This window comes from Rhipicephalus microplus, chromosome X, assembly GCF_043290135.1.
Source record: "Rhipicephalus microplus isolate Deutch F79 chromosome X, USDA_Rmic, whole genome shotgun sequence".
In the NCBI taxonomy this organism is placed as follows: domain Eukaryota; kingdom Metazoa; phylum Arthropoda; class Arachnida; order Ixodida; family Ixodidae; genus Rhipicephalus; species Rhipicephalus microplus.
In genome coordinates, this window is record NC_134710.1 from 417448773 (window position 1) to 417469943 (window position 21171).

Sequence of the window (21171 nt, forward strand, 5' to 3'; positions counted from 1 at the left end):
AGTGAGCTTTCGCCGTCAGGGCTTTGCCTGTTTGGCGTTGTGTTCGGAAAGCTCCGTCGCGGCGTCGTCGTCGTCGGAGGATCTTCGATAGTTCGTCGCACAGCAACCGCACCTCCACCGGTTGCTGCCCTTAGTTTCCCGGATACGGGCTAGGAGACCGGCCCCGCGTTGGGCCAGAGTACTGTCGGTGGTGCGGTGACGTGCGGCGGCTGGGCGACGGCGAACGCAAAGGGCTTCGTGGTGTCCACCGAGTTCCTGTGAGGTAGTCGGCGATGTCACGTGGTCGTTCTCCTGGCTGTGGACGCGGTGCGTTGACGGCGAAGCCACGCAGTCCCATCTGTCGGTACTGGCAACGGCGGTATGTGTGTCCGGCCTCGCCGCAGTGGTAGCAGAACGGGCGATGGTCAGGGGTGCGCCAGACGTCAGTCTTCCTCGGTGCACTGCGCTGGGCCGCTGGCGAACGGTATGACGTCGGTGGGGGTGGTGGCGGCGGTGGCGTCTGTCGACGGAAGTGCGATCGGGCGGCGTTTTGGCGTGGACGGGGAGGAGCGTTGTGGCGCAGTGCAGCGGCGTAGCTCATAGCTTCCGGCTCGGGCAGCGGTGCGTGGGGAATTTGAAGCGATTGCCGAACTTCTTCTCGCACAATGTCGGCGATCGAATCCACTTGAGGCTGCGCCGAAGGCAACAGCTTGCGCAGCTCTTCCCGCACGATCGCTCGGATCGTTTCACGCAGGTCTCCGTAGTTACTGACTTAAGCAGCAGCGCAGTCTGCAGTCAGGCGACGATTATACTGTCTGGTGCGCATGTCCAGGGTCTTTTCAATAGTGGTCGCTTCGGCTACGAATTCTTGGACGGTTTTCGGTGGGTTTCTCATCAGCCCCGCGAAGAGCTCCTGTTTGACCCCTCGCATGAGGAAACGAACTTTCTTTTCCTCAGGCATGTCTGGGTCAGCGTGACGGAATAGGCGGGTCATCTCCTCTGTGAAAATTCCGACCTTTTCGTTTGGTAGCTGAACCCGGGTCTCGAGTAGAGCAGCGGCCCTCTCTTTGCGAGCGACGCTTGCGAACGTTTGAAGAAATGCGCCGCAGAAGACATCCCACGTTCGGAGCGTGGACTCCCGATTCTCTAGCCAGGTCCTTGCGGTGTCTTCCAGGTAGAAGTACACACGACGGAGCTTTTCTTCATTGTCCCAGTGGTTGAGGGCGGCCACACGGTCGTATGTTTCTAGCCAGGTTTCCGGGTCTTCGAACGATGACCCATGGAAAATTGGTGGTTCCCTGGGTTGATGCATGACCATCGTGGGCTGGGACGCTGCGGTTGTCATTGTCGCTGCAGTCGCGGTCATGGCTTTGGTCTTCCGCGGCTTGTCGTGTAGAAGCCCGTACTCCGGTGGTAGCCCTTGCTGTCGGCGGCTTGTTCGCTGCTCCTGGTGGGCGTCGGTGTCTTCTCCGCGACGTGGGCTGGGTTCACGGCTTGACGGGGGCGTCCGGTACATGAACGAAGCAGCACCTCCACCAAATGTCACGGGGTCGTGACGTGGCCGAAGACAGGAGACTTCTTGTTGGAATTTAACTGTTTATTTGGGCGAACCTGTGCCCGGTAAACAGAAAGTCCAATTACAGCAGCAGTCTCGCACAGATAGCAGTCTCAAACTGATAGCGGCGAACGGAGCGTCGGCCTTCGATCAACAACTGACAAGCGGCGAAGCGCGTCGGCATTTATACTCCCGCCGTCGAATGTTCTAGTGCTATCGCTGGCGGCGGCGTGCGTTCCAGAACAATCTGTACCATTCGCACTGTGGGCGTGATCTTATCGAAATGATCTACTACAGTCCGGAACCCTCTAGAAAACTGCAGGCGCGGTTTGCGCTGAGAATCGTGTGGTGTTTGGGGACGATAACAAAAACTTGGGAAATGGAACGTGGCAATATTTAGTACATGTGCGACGTGTTCACACTCGCCGTCACCGGCGTGATTGTGAAGCGAAGCACGAGTCCCTGCATTGATTCCCTTGTGAATGTATTGCGTGAAGCAACGTTACCTACCGTGCTTAAAGAAGTAAGCGATCGAAGACACCTTATCGAACTTTGCGACATTAGCACTACCATCAAAAGTACCTCTATGATGGACGCAAATGGCTCTTATTCCGTGCCATCTACGCTTAGAGGTATGCACGCCTTCAACGCTGACTAACAGTGTGCACATCGCAAAGGAGTGAAGACTTGTACTTTCCTCCAGCTCTGCTAACGTAGAATCTACAGCTACGCCCATCAGTGGCCGCGCTGGGGGTGAGGGGGAGTTGTTTAAACCTTTCTCCACTCCGATAATTTTCAATTTTGCTTGCGTGTATATAGAGGCACACATGCAAACGCACGCGAAAACATACAAGAAGTATGACTGAGCCTCCCCCCCTCTCCCGGGTAAAATTTGTGGCATGCATTTTATGTCACCGCTATAACTGTTGCCTTGCTCGCGGCACTGCCGAAATCTCCCTTGCCATTTCTCTGCTCCGTAATGACCACTCACGCAATATCAGCCCTAATAGAACTAAGCCGACGATAACTCGCATGCTTCTCATTGCTGAGGCTACTAAAAATAGAGAATTCTTGTCACTGATCACGCGTTAAGCAGAGACTTCACCATCGCCGTCTTCCACAGCTAGCAATGCTGCCTCTCATTTCACACCACCATAGGCGTGCGCAGGGTTCCGGTGCAGAGGCGGGTGGGGGCCATGGTTCATGGCGATGCCCCCCCCCCCCACCTCTATTTTAAAACAATGTATGGGGCAGACATTGCGCCTCCTCTTAGGTGACTAGGCGGGTGCCCCACCACTAGTCACTTTATAGAGCAGATTTCCTGCCTCCCTTTTAGAAGACTAGGGCGGGGGGCGACCGCCCCCTCTACCCTTCTCGCGCGCACGCCCATGCACACTACACTATTACACAGCAATACGGGAGCAGCTTATTGACCGAAGGACGTGTATTTTCATCTGACGTTTTTAGGCAATTCTAGCAACGAGCAACAACTTTCACCCGATCACCACCAGTTACAATCATGAAAAAAATGGTTTAACAGAAATATCTAATCGAACATTAGATGATATGCTGATAATGTACATCACCACTGATTGCTATGACTGGGACTGTGTGATTTTTTTCATGATGTATACGCCCTAAACACTCCTACGTAGGCCACGACTAGACTGTCTCCCGTGTTCTACCTATAAGGACTCGAGCCCTCCAGTACGTTATGCGAAATACCTCCTTTCCACTCTTAGCCCCACCGCGGCGGTATTGTGGTAGGGGCACTAGGCCGCTGACCTGCAGGTCACGGGATCAAATCTTGCGGCGGTGGTGGCTGTATTTTTGACGCAGGCGAGAATGCTGTAGGCCCGTGTGCACAGATTTCGGGGCTCGTTAAAGAACCCCAGGTGGTTGAAATTTCCGGAGCTCTCCACTACGACGTCTCTGATAATCTTATGGTAGTTTTGGGATGCGAAATACCACTTATTATTTATAATATCTTTTCCTCGTTTATGTGAGTGAGTCGACGGCATTTCCCCACAGCTGCTAAGCGTTGAAGAAGGTCGCCAGAGATCCAACTCTCACGTCATTGCTGGTAAGCACCCTCAAGTACACCATCGAGATGCCTTGAAGCCTTTGAGCGTCGTATGCCCGTGACTGAGTTATGCGACCCTGGACTCCTCGATCTAACCCCGGTCGTTAAGCCACTTGACCTTTCTTCTAATGTAATAATCAACAATGTGAAAACTTGAGATCGCGCACATGGAACTCCTGAGGCCTTTTTATGACGCACTGTACCGTGGTGTTCAGCCCGTAATTCTTCATGATGACTTTGTTTCGGAAGAGAAAAGCGCCGCTGTTTGCCAAAGTTTAGAACACCGCTCATGTAAAACGAAAGAAAAGCAATTCGGCAACAGAAGCTTTGTGCTTGTTCTGCCATTGCTAGTGGGTCTAAAAATATAGTGCGTATTTAAAACGCATAAATATAATTCAAATGGCTTCCCCTATGCTTTCCTTCAATTCAAGTTGTGTGGCTTTGCTGATTTTACAATTAAATAAACCTATGGTTCCCCTCCATTTGTTTAAAGAACAAGTAGCGTAATAAGAAATAAATAATAAAACAAGAGATAACTACTTGCTTTTTTCCCAGAAACAAACTGGGACTGGAGCAATAGTTTTGGGTGCAGCGTTTTAACGAAAAAAAAAAAAACACAAGCCACTAAGTCTTCAGCAATCACTCACAAGTATTTATATTTGCTGGAACTATACGAGCCAAAACTGCGATATGTTAATGAGGCACGCCGTAGAGAAGGACTGGATTAAAAAAAGTTATGCCCTACAGGTTACAGCATGCGCTTAGCGCGTAGAAGGCGTTTCCCATTCTCTGTTGCGGCAGAGGATGATGCCTGGAATTTTGAATATATTAGGCTATTTAACGTGAATTTACAACTATAGTGTACACAGTACAGGCATCTCAATTTAAGTACTCTATGATTGTCGCCTACACCTCGAAATGCTAGAGCCGTGGTCACGATCGAACCCACGTCCTTCGGATCGGCAGCCGACCGCCGTAACCAGCAAGAGAAATGCTATAAAAAAAAAAGAAAAAGGCAGCGATAGTTTGGATTCGAACCCGCACCGCGTCGAACTGACCACGCGCGAGCTGCCAGCTGGGACCCTCAACCAACTCCGCCATAACGCCAGCCGGGAGCATGGCAATAATATTGGTTTTATCAAGATACTATGGTGCAAGACGCCACTGTCTTGCAGAAAACTGCATTTGGAACCAATTTTTGACACGAAGAAGCATGATTGCGGAATAAAACGAAAGCTTAGTCTTTGTACTACTTATATCGCGGAAAAATGTGCAAGCTATAACGTCTAGCTTTTTAGAACGGTCTTTTTGTACCGAAAAACAAGGTGTCAATTTGGTAGCTTCCACAGGGTCCTATTGTGTAAACTTCATTCGTCCTGGGAACAGAATCAAAAGCCTGGATGCTAACTATGCTGCTAATTTGATATGCAGCACTGCTCCTAGAACGTGTCCCTATAAAAATTTTTGGCTTTTCTGCCTCTACACTTTTTAATCGTCTAAAAAGAATTACGTTGCATTGAAAACGTTGCATTAAAAGCCTCTTCTGTGCCAAGGAAGGAAAACACGTTAAACAGTCATTTCTACTATTGATATATGCAGAAGATAAAGTATTATCAGCGGCCAACAAGCAAGACCTGCAGGGATTAATAGACATCTGCGATGATGAGGGAGATCTGTAAAATTCGAAGTTTAATGGGAAAATGGCAATCATAACATTTAATGATAACAAAGGCAGTGCGCGTAAGATACAGGAAGTCACGCTAGAAATAGTGGATAAATATAAACATTTGGGCGTATGGATAAATAACAGCGCCGAGTTCCCAAGGAAGCACGAAATAAACGTAATAACTAAGCGTCAGAGGAATGCAGCTGTAATGAAAAATAGGGCAAGGAGGAACTACAATAGGTATGACATTTTGACAGTAATTTGGAAAGCTGTCATGGTCCTGGAAAAGACGTTCGGTAATGCAGCCTTGTGCATGAGAACAGATATTCATGTAAGATTGGAAATGGAACAATGTGGCATAGGTAGACTTGCTTTGGGAGTACACAGAAATACCTCAGATCAGAGCGTAAAGGGTGATATGGGATCGGCATCGTTCGAAAGCAGGGAAGCTAGCAGCAAGAGTGAATGAGACAAGTGATTGAGAAAAATGGGAGAGAAGCGTTGGGCTAGGAACGTTCTCAGCTACTTGTACCAGAAGAGTCCTAATGCTAAATGGGGGCAGCGAACTCGAAAATTGTCAAGCAAGTATTTAGATAAGCACAGAATACCCAGCGAAAAAGAAACATCGGTTAAAAGAAGGAGGAGGAAACAGAGAGGAACATGTGAAAGATTAGAATGCTTACAAAATCATCACTGCAAGTACGAAACTTTCAAGCAGGAAATTGCAAAACAAAAGATTTACGATAACTTGCGGGGTAGTTCACGGCTGTTCGAAGTCATAACGAGAGGACTGCGCACCAAGACGTACCGAGCCAAATACGTAGACACAGACACGGTAAGTAGTGCCTGTGGAGAGGAGGAGGAAATGGCTGAATATTTGATAATGTGCTATTGAGGGCTCCACCCTGCAGTCGAAGATAATCGCGCGGAATTTTCGAAAGCATTAAGGTTTAGGGACAGTGATGGCAAAATAGACCTTAAACGGGTAGAAATTACCAGGAGGCGGCTAACTGATTGGTAGTAACAATCAAGGCGTGAGTTAAATTCAATCTTAAACACATACCGAGAGTACTTAAGTTTATGACTAGGTACATTCATTCATCCATCTATCCCTAAAAGCTGCATATGCTTAAGGTGCAGACCATATACCCAACACAGTTTTGAAATGGTACGCAAAATAGATGGCCAAGTACTTTTGTATAACATTCAATAAGCAATTCTTGTGTTTTGTTCTCTTTGTGAGGAACAAGATACGCTCATACAAAAACGCATCACCATCAGCTGGCTCGATCATACAGTTTGCTCCCTGGCTGTGCCTTGCCTGCTCTTCCGGCAATATTGCAATCCCTGCGCATCTTAATAAACCACGTAACAAATGGTGCAGCTGCTGGGTGAGCAAAATCTGAAAGTTCAGTACTGGAAACTCAACACAGCCTCTGCGATCCCGGATGAGGTACCAACCCAACCACAGCAACAACTGACTGTACTGGTGCCTACGTTGATCTGCCCTGGCCCATCGTGTCAATGCGGCCCACCAATTTTCAACGGTACAAAAAAGGAGAAAGTTGAAGACAGGCTCGCTGAAGATGAACGGGTGAGCGTCATCAATCATCAATGCCGGGAACTTCAATTACCTGCCACTTTACTTGAGCGGTGCCACCAGCATGTGAAATCAAAACCACCTACGTGACTTCACGACATGGGCTCCTTTCAAAACAAACATGACGGAGGTATTCAGGCGTCTCGCTGTTCGCAGGCTTCGCACCAAGCAATGTTTGCTTTGTCGTGCACAGCAGAAGGGTGAGACATTCACAAGTTACTTTGAAGATGTTCTCGATCTATGTAAGCGCGCTGATGTCGGAATGGCCGATTCCGATAAGATCAGACATATCTTGAAAGAGATTGAACATGACGCCTTTCAGATTCTGCAGGCGAAGTACCAATCCACAGTATCTGAACTTGTCATTGTTTGCCAAAGCTTTGATGAGCTGCGCAAACAACGCGCAGCCACCCGACACTCATTTACAGGGGACTTCAATATCGGGATTGGCTGTTGCCCCTGATAACTCATCGCTGCTGCTACGGATTAAAAATTTCATTCGTTAAGAGGCCCCTCGCCAGTTTTCGCTGATGCCTCTTGTTCACCTCCAGTCAAGTTCCCCTTTGGTGTCTGCTCTCCAAAACACCATCAGGGACCATGTGGTAAGTTTCGCCTTTCCTCCAGCAGGCTCTCGCATCTGCTCCTCTGACATACGCCGCAGTAGCTTCCTTGCCTGTGCTCCAAAGTTGCGGCCCATGTCACCCGCTTATGCGACCCCCCAGGATACCTGCCCGCCAGACTGGTCTTACAGTACACACGAGCCGACGATCCTGGGTGCGCAAAAGGCAACCGTCGTTCTGTATTATTGATGCCTTGTGTCACATCTAACACGTTATCATCGTATTCGAGAACCGAACATCTACAACTATGTGCGTCCACCATGGGACACGTATGCCCCACGTAAACCCCACGGTAGTTATTCAGACGACTACTGATATGCTAATACCTCCCAGACGCGACTCCCTTTCACAGTTCGCATTCTCCTCACCACCTCTTTCTTTCCTCCATGCAGCTATGGTGAAGCTGTGTGCGGCAGAAAAACTAAGTTGTGCAGTTCAGCAGGCAAAACCTTCGGTTCCAGAGAAATGATCTCAAATTTCTTTCAAGACGTTATTGAATTCACCATTGAAGGAATTTGTTGCTGAATATTATTGAAACATTTGCTGCCCTTTCGACGATTGATGCCCGGATTCACCGCCAAAGCGCAAAAGTCATGAAGTCAGTTTCTTGACGATTCCTTCGTATTTCCAACACGTAGAACGTCGAGCCAATTGACGCCTTCGCAGGCCGTGTCGTCGTCGAAGATGCCTTTGCTGTGATCGAATTTTTCGTGTTGCCGTTTTGTTCGCACGACGTCATATTACACTGGGATTTCCTCTCTACGCATCGTGCAATCGTCGATTGCGCCTGCTCTGAACAAGAGTTTTTCCCCTTTCGACAGACGTTATCAATGACGTGGACCTTGTCGCGAAAGCACAGTTTCTGACGAAACTATCGTAGCTGCCAAGTCTACAACCAGTGTCTGTATTTCTTGTAGCTCTTAAAAGGATGGTAACGTAATTTTCTCGAAGTCTCAATTTCTAGTTCGCGGACGATCACTACATTTGACATTTGCCGTCCTAAATTTCAACTGTGGTGCCTCTGAGGTTTACGTCTGCAATCTATCGACCAAGCCTCCAGGAAGCCTTAAGCAAAGTTGAGCCACTGGGGTGATCTTCAAGTTTACACAACATGGACTACTGCGCTGTTATGACCACTCTCGATACATGACGTTCTTGGCCAATACGGCGATCTTTCACATCAAGTATAGCCAGTGACCTTACGACACGCAGCGAGACCAATTTCTTCGCTCGTTCGCAGTTTTTTTTCTCTCTTTACTGCCAAGCAAGGGCACTCACCCGCAAAACGACTGTTTCGCATACTATTGACACTGGGAGCTATGCACCAATCGACATCTCTACCAAGTATCGGCTACTGAAAGGCGCGTTATTGGTGACCAGGATAACGGCAAGCTTAAACGTCGTGTCATCTAACTTTTTAACAATCCCTGGGCATCACGTGTCATCCTTGTTCGGAAGAAAGATGGCACGATAGAATTCTGCCTACATTATCGCCGGCTTTACAAGGTTACCCGAAAGGATTCGTACCCGTCGCTACGAATTGACGAGATACTAGACGGTTGCAAGAAACAGGAATTTTATTTCTAGATCTCCACTCTGGCTACTCACATATTCTTATGGCTGAGACTGACTGCTTCAAAAAAAAGTTTCCATTACCAGACGGACTGTACGAGTTCACTGTAATGCCCTTCGCGCTCTGCTATGCGTCTGCCATCTTTGAACGCATGATGAATGGCATCTTACGCAGCCTGAAGTGACGCACTTGTCTCTGCTATCTAGATGACATATCATGCTATGGCGCAAGTGATAAGCCTGAGTGATGCTGATATCAAGCTAATTACACCATACCTTACTAAAAGAAAGCTAATGAAGCCATGTAAAATTAATAACGACCTGACAAGCACCATGATGACCAAAAAACACTGATGAAATCATCCCTTGTAGAACAAAGCTGGAGTATTGCTCCCAAAGATCATGATAACCATGGCTGGGTTAATTAGTTATATGATAATTACCCTTCTTAAACTGTTTAAAATTTTATTTTCTAATAAGTACATTGTCTATTAAGTATAGTTTCTAAGTAGCATAAAAAACCTATGTAATAATGTCATGATGGAGTGAACAGACGTTCTCTTCACTCCAAACTATGCCAAGCAGACAGTCTGAGCTCCTGCAATGGTGGTAGCATTGCAGAAATATTGCATGCTGACAAAATTATTTCCCATGCAAAGGAAATGCTTGTTAGAGTCCACCACATGAGATGCTTCACAGTCACACCAGCAGTATGACAATCCCTATTTGAACATGAGTCTCTACAGATTCGACGAGCTTGTACGCGAGTTCAGAGGTAAATCAGTTTGATTAACAGACGCCCGCAGCTAAGATGGTGTTGGTCCTCCGCGTTTGGCCTTGACAAGCAGCAGTGCTCACACCGCAAAGCCAGCGAGTGGCGTGATTTGTCTTTTTGTTTAATTGAAGAGACTATATGCACACACGCAAGAAGAATTAAAAGTTAAACCTTCACGTGGCCACAATGCGGGTGTGTTCTAATACTCACTGTAGGAGCCTAAATAGACTGCTAAATGCCCCACCATATTAGTCTACTCACTAAGGTACTCGGCTGCTGACCCACCGGTCGCGAAACCGAATTGTGGCTGCAGCGGCTGCATTTTTGATTCAGGCGAAAATGCTCTGGACTCCTGTGTCAGATTTGAGTACACGTTAGAGCACCCGAGGTGGTCGAAATTTCTGGAGCCCTTCATTACGGCGTCTCTCAAATTTATATTGTAGTTTTGGGACGTTAAACTTCACATATAAATTACCAGACAGCTAAATGAACGGCGGCCATCTTAAGTCTCAATCGAATTCCCACCTAGTGGGTAGAATGCACAGCTCCGAGAAGATGGCATCGTAGACAAAGACAATGCAGGATACTTTACTGTCTAAACCTGATGGCTACTCAGCGAATCGCTCGGATGAATAAAATCTTTCAGAATGTTCGTCTGCACACAACCAGACACTTCTCCTGATGCTCAATGTGAGTAACTTTTCTTTAGATTTGAACACGTACTAAGCCAGAAGTCACAACAGTTACGTTTATCTCAGAATTTTCTTCTCCGCACGAGGTGGCGCTTCATCGCTCAGAAGCCCCCAGACGTGTTCCATTTCTCGGACATCATGGGCTTTGTGCCGCCTTCTAAGTGGTCTGCATAGACCGTCGATGATACTGGCTAATAATTGGAACGCACCCTGTACGGCATTCAGTTTTACCGAGATCACGTCATACGCCTTCAGTGCCCTCACAGTATTTGCGCAACTCTCCTAGTGGCATTTGCGGCGAGAAATCTTAATCTTAGTTTGCAGAGACCATGTTTCTACAGATTCACCACTACCAAAAATCTTCAGACGTGTAATGTTGATTCATCAGGAAGTTTCGACAGATGCGAACGGGGTTACCCGAGAGTACTGTGCGTGCGCACTTGTTGCCTTCGAGAGTGGAGATTTCTATGCTGCTGGTGGAACGAAAAAAGTTGATTGAGAGAGTAGAAATGCCCGTGAGCACGTATACGAGAGAAGCGACGTAGTGTGGCAAAAAAGATAGTGCGACAATCAAGCTGGCGTTGTTGCTGCACTGTTTATGTGTTTGCGGGTGCTGCCACTGACGTTTGGCCACGTAGTGTTGTTAAGTAAGCCGCCTAAAAACCGCAAATACTCTTGTAACGCCCCCCGCGTTTTTATAGTAGCTTTATCCAATGCTGCTTTATCCCTCTTCACATTGTCTTCCTGCCAAGACCGGGTTGGGTGAGCTCGAGGCAAACCTGGGCCATCCAGCTTAATAGCCCTAAGGTTCTTCAACGTGCACCTAAATCTCAGTAAAACTTTTTGCAGCACTTTAGCCTTCATAATGCCCCAGCGTAACAAAGCGATATATAGATATGCACATTTACCACTGGTGGTACGCCGACCTTGCAGTGTGTTTACTTTTTCATAAAGCTGCTGCACTTTCCCTGAATTTAAAAGCTGCCCTTGACACCTATGCGAACAAATGACCTCTTCTGTACATACTTATTATGTGCATTGACAAAATAATGAACACCGGTCACACGTTGCGGAAGGATACGCAGAGAAGTGACTCGATGCAGCGCACAATAAAAGAAAAAAATTACACCATATCCCACTAAAGGGAACCATGTGTTGATGCGAAGCAGCGGGCGCTAACGCTTACACTGGCGAGGGCGTTCATGGTGCGGCTCTAATCGTGGTGCTGTGCAGGGGAGAAGCCTGAGGAGGAGTAAAACACGCAGGTAAGGACCGGTGTTTTCTATTGGAACATGCCAATCGCTGCTAATGGGTATTGACAGACAGAGGACTCTGATAGTAAACAAAGACTCGCTGCCCACTTTCAGTTTACGTGCACGCAGGGAGGTAGTAAAGTTCAACAACACACTAGAGAAGTGTCCCCACCGGCACTACTTTGGAGGGCAAGATCAAGTGCTTATATATACGGAGTGGCCAGTGAGTGGTTGTGCAGCGCGAGTTATTTTCAATCAAGAAACTTGGTAGAAGACGCTGCCTGCGTCAGCACTGCGAGGTGACAGAAAAGGGTGCTTAGGAGGGGAGAGAGAGAGGACGTGCATGCGCACTGGGTGTAACGTGCTGCGGGGAGAGATGCCTAAAAGAGAGAGAGGGAGCGAGCTTAGGTTTGCAGGCGATTCTTGCGTCGGGACTGCAAGGCGAGGGGAGAGCGTAAGAGAGGAGCATGAGGCCAAGAGGACGCGAAAGCGCAATGAGGGTGAGGCACTGCGCCAAGCCGCTTAAGAGGCTGACAGAAATTAGGTGCCTTCTTCCTTCTAGAACCACTCAACAACGCCACTGGAATCACTGCGTATACGTATAAGAGATACAGGGAAGGGAGCGTTTAGGGAGGGAGCACCCATACAAGCAGTAGAGCGGGGGGAGGGGAGGCTGAGTACAAGAAAAGAACGAACATGAAATTGCAGGTTAACATAAATTTGTGTAAAAAAGTAGATTACGCAAGACACCAAAGATACACAGCTGCATCGAGCGCAGTCACGTTACAATATGTATTGTGTACTGGGAAAATACTAAAAAAACGCAGGAGCCAAAAACGTTCATGGCAATGCAAATAGTGATTAGGCAATGATTCAGTACAAGGGCAAATAAAGAACTAAAACAAAACAACACAGTTACCAACCAAGATATGGTACAGATCATGACTGCCAGGCACAGACTCGGAATTTATAGGGCTTAGTGGTCGAAAGATTAGAGCATTTTATTCTTGCGGAAAAGAGTGAATCAAGAGAAGAAATTTCTCTAATTTCTGAAAAAGTAGACTCCAATGACTGATAGTTCGTTCAAAAAATTTTCTGAAGCGCGATGTATTACATTTATATTCTTTAATTTGTTCATGATCTTTGATTGATTGATTGATTTGTGGGGTTTAACGTCCCAAAACCACCATATGATTATGATGTTCATGATCTTTGCGGGCTGAATTGTAGTGAGGCTGCCCAATGTATATGCCACGGGAAATTTGAGTATGAAAAACATATTCTATGCCGTAGTCGAAACCACGCCCTTCGGTGCTGCAGAGACTTCTATTTTAATTTCAGCTTAGATTCTGTCCCAATGAACTTTCTGTTGTACATCGGTACAGTCACAGCCACTGTTAAAGGCAGGGTTGCCATTGGTGGCTATTTTTCGCTAAATCAGCGAATTTGAGAGGCTCGTGGCGACCTACAATTAGAAATGGCGGCGTGGTAAGTTTTTGGCGATTTAAGGCTTACATATCTACTGAATTTTTCAATTTGTGCATAGTGTCTTCCTAATGAATGAGCAACATTTTTTCATTATATTTTTTTCTGTTGGATCCTCAAGAAAGAAAAAAAGCACACTTTTTGCGCACTTCGATACATCTGTCCCACTTTTTAATTATATCACGTGGCGGTTTTGAGATGTTAAACCCCACATGTCAATTATACTAGATTACACAGGTGCTAGTGCGTTCCCCAGCAACCTACCAGCAAAGTGCTAGTCAGTGAATTGCTTCGCGTGCCGCGATGCTGCTGTATTAAACTAGGTTCTTTAAGGTCTTTAAGCTTACTCTGAGCTTTGGCTTCTGAAGTGGCTAGACGATAGTTAGGCCGCGTGTTCGGACCATAGAGTCCACTTTTCTGAATAGCTTGTCGACTTCGTCACTACTGAAGTACCTCCTAATTTACTAGGTACAGTTTATTTTTTTTTATTAACCCACTTTGCGGTTACATCAAAAAGTCAGCTTCTTTGAGCGGCCTTCAGCAACTTCAGTGAGGCTAAAGTGTAGCGTAAACTCGGCCACGCAGAAAGCTTGGTGCACGCATTGTGAATGGTGCACGGTACTTTGAAGAAATTATTTCTGTTTTTCCAGTGTTCAGTGGATCACTATGGAAGGATTGTCATGAGCGTTCCATTCATAACGGGTGTAGTCCTTGCACCACCAAGTAAATCTCACGGCTAGTCAGAGATTGAGGCGAACCAAGCTCTCCCATAGTAAACCGGGCGAGGTGACTGGCTTTGAAAATTGTCAATATAATTTAGAGGTTATCGATAGTACTGTTTTGTATGGGGCTACACGTAGTTTGCAAATGTTTTACTAGGAATGAAAAATATAACTACAGCGGCCATTTTTGGCAATATTTCAAGAAAATGGTGACATTGGCCGACTTTCTGCTGATTGTTTGGCGACTTTTATGTGAAAGTCAGTGGCAGCTTTGGTTCGAGAGAACACGAAACGGATGGCTGCGCTATGCGGAGTGTCATACCGGGCACCATGCGAACTATTGCGGCGCAAGTGCAATCAGTGCCACAGGCAGAGTTAGCTGCGCGTCGTCTCCTACGGTGTTTCCCACTTCGCCCCCAACGGGGTAACCTAGATAACGCTCGTGTGAAGTAGGAGGCGCCGTAGCAGACTAAACGCCACCAACTTCGCCTCTGGCACTGATTTCGCTTGCGCCGCAGTACTTCAAGTGGCACCCACTTGGTGGCCCAAAGGGAGTGGCCCCACGTGCCGCGTCTCTTTAACAGTGACCGCGACTGTACATTAGGCACTTATCACGCCGCCATAGACTGAAATTTTTCTAATCTTTGTTTGATGCTGTTGAAGGGTCCCACACAAAACATGCGTATTCCACTGCTTATCTCAAGTTTGATTTCAATAGTAACTGCCAGGTTTACTGTGGAAAATCTCGTGTTTTTGCCTTAACAATTTTAAGCTCTGGCAAGATTTACCCACAGTATAATGTATATACCAATTCCTTAGTAGAAAGGGGCAGAAAATCATACGTTAATACAAATACCGAGGAGTTTGCCTCGGTATTTTTATTAACGTATGATTTTTGCCGTAGAGCCATTTAAATTGTAATAAAGTTCACCTGTTTTTATTTTTGAGAACCTAATACACAGAGTGTTCTCAAGATTTAGTTTGATTTCCTATCGCTGGAACCACGCGTATACCGCACATAAGTCGATTTGGATCAGGGAGCAGTCAGTTTCAGAGGTAATCTCTCAGTGTAAAATGCAATAGTCTGCAAATAGCGTAATACAGGAAACTATGTTTTTATCACTGTCATTGATATACAATAACAAAAGGAGTGGTCTCAGAGCTAATCCCTAGGGTATCACTGCCGTACCACTATGGTTACTTCAGACTGTTCACTGTTTGCAACTATATATTGTCACCTCTAATCTAAATGTTCAGCAACGCTTCTAATTAACTTGGTGATCATTATGAAAGGAGGCTTGCAATGGGCGTTGTTTACAAGACTCTTTTTAGCTGTGGTAAAGTGTACATTGGTCAGTCGGGAACGTGCGTCAATGTTTGTCTCAGAGAGCACGATTCTTCTTTGAAATCCTTGGGTGCATCGCATCTCGCGGCTCATTGCAGAGAGTGCGGCTGTTATCCTCTTTTTCAGGATACTGAAGTGGTTTTTCGATCTCGCAATCAATTAACTCTTGAGTTGACAGACGCTTTTAAGATAAGAAAAAGAGGGGAACAATGCGTAGCCAGCCTTCTGTTTTGCTGCACGATAAAGAGTTTGCTTTTATAGATTATGTTCTGAGGTAATCTTTCTTCTTTTACCCTGTGTTCTCGATGTGCAACGGGTGTACTTTTTTGCCTGCACACGCATGCGTTGTTTTTTGTTTGCCTATTTATATATTCTTGCCTTTCTAATAAGCAGTTTAGTTGCGAGAAAGCGCTTGTCCTCTCTTCCTTTCTGTTTTTTCGTGCGCTCGAACTGACAGTTATACAAGGCTAGTCTTGCAGCAGCAAGTAGTGCAAAACTATGTTGAATGCTTTTTGAAAGTCGAGGGAAATGCAATCGACCAAGTATTTGTCGTCCTGTGCTGCTAAAACATGCCTAAAATCTGCCAGTTGTGCGATGCATGATAGTCCCTACCTAAATCTACGCTGATTAGAGTTTAATAAGGAATTACTACCTGTGTGCTTTACAATCGCAGTATATAAAATTTGTTCAAGAAGTTTACTACACAGAGAAGTGAGTAAAAGAGGGTGGTAAATATTCGCAGCATTGCGCGGGACACACATTTATATGTAGAAGCAACTGACGCTACTTTTAATCAGTCGCAAGAGAACTGCGTTTTGAGGAACTTCAAAAAAAAGTTTCAAGTACATAGAAACTGCATGGGCATAAGATTTAAACAAAATTTGATAAGCAATCAGGACCAACTGGTTTTGCATTATCTAGACCTCCAAGAAGAAATTCAGTGCTACAAGCTTTAAGCACTACACCAGCTATGGATGTGTATTCGTGTATCAACAATTTGAAGTCTTTCTGGAGGTCAGTAGCGGAGCACGATAGGTCGGCCCTAGGAATCTTCGCCCCTAATCAGCAGCGATGGCCCCACAAAAGAACAGAATAGATTTCATGGCCCCGACAGGAATAGAACTCCAGCATTCTGCGTGGCAATCAAGTATTCTACCATGGTTTACGGTTATTGTGTTATACGAGTGGATCTGAAGAATGTAAGGTGAAAAAAACGACAGCTTGCTGCTTGCCAGGGGGCACTTGCAATCTGTGGTCGCACCTGATTTATCAATCAACTGGCAGGTAGTGACACAATACACCACACAACAGGGAAACGACAACCGATGTTATGTGCGACAAAGATGGCCAGGTCTCGGAACTCTTTTTCAAGTAGACCGTAACGTTCGTGAAACGTTCATTGTAGTTTTAGTGTCTGCTAACCAATATTGTAAATAGTAGGTGCGTACTCCTATCATGCAGCCGTCAGGGCGAGTTAATGGTAATTGTAGCGAAGCACCATCTACTGAAGCTGATTCGTCTAACCATGTCCACGGCCGCCATCTTCGCTGCGAAAAGTACTACATATCAGCTGACCGCTTCTGGTGTTACTAATACCCATGTTCCTGTTGGCGTCATTAGGTAACCGTAAACATGCAATTGTTTAAGGTCTAAGCTGTACGTATCTTTAGGATCATTTTGTAATAACTCGTTGAATTGAATAACCACAACAACGTCCTCTTCCCCTTTACAAGATTCGCATACCATCGGCTCCCAAGGGACGTGGAATTTTCGTATATCTTCTACCGAAGCAGTTTCAAGCAGTTACCTGACTGTTTGCTAGAACCACCAACTGCTTGTTGTTTATATGGCTTACGTTGAGTTCACACTCCAAGTAGTTCTTATTAATTATTTATTTGTAGTTATCTCGAATTTTCAATTATGAACGCACATAGTATTTCATTCACAAAAAAGAAGGCTGATGCCCACACCATAATTTCGTCAATACAAGCGTTTTATAGTGATTGTGTTAATGTCTCAAGTGCGCTATTATAACTGCGCATTTCAACGCTGATGTCAAAAGTGCCATATGTGTTGCGCTTGTAATACACGATGCCTAAGTTCCTGTTAGACATATTTGTATGAAGGCCTGTGACCTCTAAAAGTTGGTCTAGTATTGTTTTCTAACAAGCATTTTATCTACACATAAGCTGCCACTGCCATTGATAAACTCGTAAAACTTATGTAGCCCTAAATGAGCATTAGCCTAGCCTTCTTACTTTGTTTAGCCTCGTGATTATCCAGCAGGTACAGCACAAAAGTCTGGTAAAAAATTAAATGGGAACGTTGAAAGGGCCCTGAAACACTTTTTGAGCATGGTCATAAAGCACTGCCGATCTGTATTGGAGGCTCTCAAGAACATGCGGACTTTATATTATAGCGCAGCACACTGCCTGGAATTCAAAATAAATGATCAAAATCAGCTAAAAATAATTGGTATTCTCTCAACAAATGACTCAAGACGATCAAAAATTGTTCGTAGAAAGCCATCTATCAGCCATTGCCCGATTTAAACATGGCGCGCTCCTTCATCAATAGACTAATCTGTGGGGAGCCGCAACTTGTCTACATATGGACGCGCGATCCCACTGAAAAGCCGCGCATTTGATGAAAAAAGTGCTCAAGTTCACGAAATGCACATGGCGTATTTTTTTGCCCCTGCCATCTTTTCCTGCTTAGTTTTCAGCGCTTTAGTCGGGACTAGAGAAGAAAGAATGCAATTGCAGCATCTTTGTAACTTCACTCGCACTGAACGGATTCTTAAAAATTTTTCGGCGTTGAATTCAAGAGGCAAAATTTTCCAGTGAATTCATTCTATAAATATTTGAAAAGGTGTTTTAGGGCACCAATATTAAAACATCATGTTCGAATTTTTGAATTGAAAGAGAAGCGAGTTCTTCATGCAATTAGAGAAATCGTAACGGGAAATAGTTCCAAAGCTGGGAAGGATTGAGGGAAGGATTGAATGTGTACAGTACTGGAAGTAAATAAAGGTACGAAGTTCGCCGGCAGTTATTTGTCCACTTTTACATGGAATCACTTCTATGTCCACCTGAACGTAATGTGACAGTAAGAAAGTCCGTAACAATCGCCACCACCGAGTTCATCAAAGCAACAAGACAATGCGTTTTAACATGATAGCGTTAAAAAGCCCCTTTATCAGAAAATGTAGCATTGAAGTGGTTGGCTGTCAGCGAAAAAAAAAAATCGCCAGTACAGCAAGGAACTCACAGCCCAGTCACAACGAAAGGTGGAAGAGCGGCCCTCCAGGGCCTTTCCTAAAGGCTCCTTGGGTAAATGCTAGAAGCGCACTTTCTGGGTACCATCTACGTCATAAGTAATCATAATATTAGTGTAGTAGATCGGCCTTCACTAAGCTATTTTCTGTCATTATTTAGGAAAACGTGGTGTCTGCTAAACACTTCTAATGAATTTCGTGCGATTTTTCTGTTTCATGCAGTACTTGAAGACGATGAAGAATTTGAATGAAGTGGGTATGCGCCACAGTTAATACGTGATCGAAAACAAGCTTTTGTGTTTGGTTGGAGATTTCTATGGCCCACTCGTTACGCAATTCGCGCTTTGTGACTCTTGGTTGTTCCTTTGCAGTTCTAAAACGCTTCATTACATATTAACGCCATTGCTTTTCTGAAATCAGATCTGCCTAAGGCAAGTTTGCAAATCAGTCACAAGCAGTGGCGGGGCTCAGCAATAGAATACCAGGCTGGTACGCACTGGACTCGGGTTCAAAGTCCAGATTGTCCTTAGTTTTTATTATTTGAGTTTTTTTCTTATTTCGTGCGATAGTGATTACGGACACACCGGCGGTGGAGGACACCTACGGAACCGTGCCCGACGTGTGCTTTGGTTTCATATTAGCTTTCGCTGTAAAATAGTGATGTACACATAAAAGTTTGACAGACGCAAATAAATAAATGAAAATACAATGTTCGAGTAAGTATCAAACCCAAGACTTCTGCTTTGCAAGTAGGTATTCAACAGGGCCATGCGTAAAAAAAAACTAAAACCATTACAAAAATGACGTAATAAGAGTGGTCTTCTTAACACATGTAATACTGCATGCTAAAAGCACACAATCACAACAGGTCATAAACCATTCAAATTGCGCAACGGGTGTCTCTTCAAGGCTCACTATTACAAAACAAAGATGCATATATAATTGTTTTTCTCAGCATCAGCGTCTAGAAACTGTGCAGCAGCGCGATCATGTGCGTTTTTTACTGACATATAATAACTGGCTTGCACGCAACGCCATTGTCGCAGCTCCAGAACGCACTGGTTCACCACCAAGGCAGCTTTGACGACATAAAGTCAGCATAATTGCATCGTGCTTGGCCTGCTTCGAAATGATAATGATGTGGCCATAATGCGATTGGCCTTTGAGCGTCAATAACGAGACAGCTTGCACGTGATAATGCGATAACATGAAACTGTGACGTCAAAAACCTTGTGTGCGCATTCAGGTTAACCAACATGGTGCTTCTAGTGACGTCAGTGCAAGCCATCTCTTATTATCTGAACAATTTCCGAGTCGAATAACGGTGCAGTTGTTACTTAATGATAGTATCTTTGGTTTGATGCTTGAAAACCTCGATATCGTTATAAGAGATGCTGTAGCGGAAGGCTACAGAAATTTCGACTGTTTGTTGTTCTCTAACATGCTCTGAAATCGCGCGGTGCATGGGCATTTGCCATTTCGCCTCGATCGAAATGCGACCGCTGCGGCCGACATCAAAATCGCACAGTTGGAATTCAATGCTGTTGATAGAAATGCCAGAACTGGTTGAAACGGTCATTGTTTGACGCAAGCTTGCGGCACAGCTAAGGCATCCAGTGGCCAACTGCACTAGATCAACAATTGAACAGGCTAGCCAAATGGGCCCGATTAGGCTACTGTGTTATACTCGTCAAGGATCGTGCAAGCACGTGCATAGTACTTCAGCATTTGCTTGAAAGTATCCATTCCAGTTTCCGCAAGTGGGGAAACGAGTAGTTGTCCTGAAATTTGATGTTGCCGTAAGAACACGTAAAAAAAGTTAGGCTCACTTGTATGTTTACGTCATGAAATGACGCGACAATCTGAAGGCTTGATTTTACGCTAGTAAACAGAACGTAAAGCGTAGTTAAATAGGAAAGTAGAAAAACTGCCAGCAACCCCCCCCCCCCCCCCCCCCCATCTATGAACCTCTTAGACCAGACGGATAATATCACGGAAACGTTCTTGAACTCACCCGAGGTCTAGCTGGAGTTGTGGTTTCAGCATTGTTAACGTCGACGGGTTGACTGCAACGTTCATCCATAATGACCCTTGCTTGCACGTAGACACTAGCTTAGGACATGGCGCCACTGCCACTGGATCCCTCTTCCACTAAAGAAATACCACATCTGGCCCTACGAGACTGCTTCGAAGTGAGTGTATAAAAATCACGTGTCTGAAACGTTGCTGCATCAGAAAGAAGACGTTGATGCACGCGATATTTATGATAGCCAGGCGTCTTTCACTGGACCTGACAAGACAATGTGGCGTTTTGTTAGGTTATATGTGTTGCGCAGTTGTGCGGCGCTCTGTGCTGTATTATCGCATTGTGTGTCTCATTTTAGTTTGCAAGAGCGTTTCAGATAACACCAACGCGGGAAAGAAACGTACAAACATGCAGACATGAGAAATCTATGTTGCGCCCATGAATCATTCAGTGCGTACATAATGTTACAAACAACATTGTAGACTAGTACGAAGATAAGAGGCAAGGATGACAGGGAACGC

The 21171-nt window shown here is 45.5% G+C and overlaps 1 protein-coding gene across 1 annotated transcript in view; it reads right to left on the bottom strand.

Moving 5' to 3' along the window:
• The window catches only part of LOC142776507 (uncharacterized), a 78083-nt gene extending 57197 nt beyond the window's left edge, over window positions 1-20886 (bottom strand). The window contains exon 1 of the mRNA XM_075880311.1: window positions 20639-20886. Coding sequence (XP_075736426.1) covers window positions 20639-20707 — 69 coding nt within the window. The 5' untranslated portion in view covers window positions 20708-20886. The remainder of the gene's footprint in view (window positions 1-20638) is intronic.
• Between the last annotated feature and the right edge of the window lie 285 nt (window positions 20887-21171).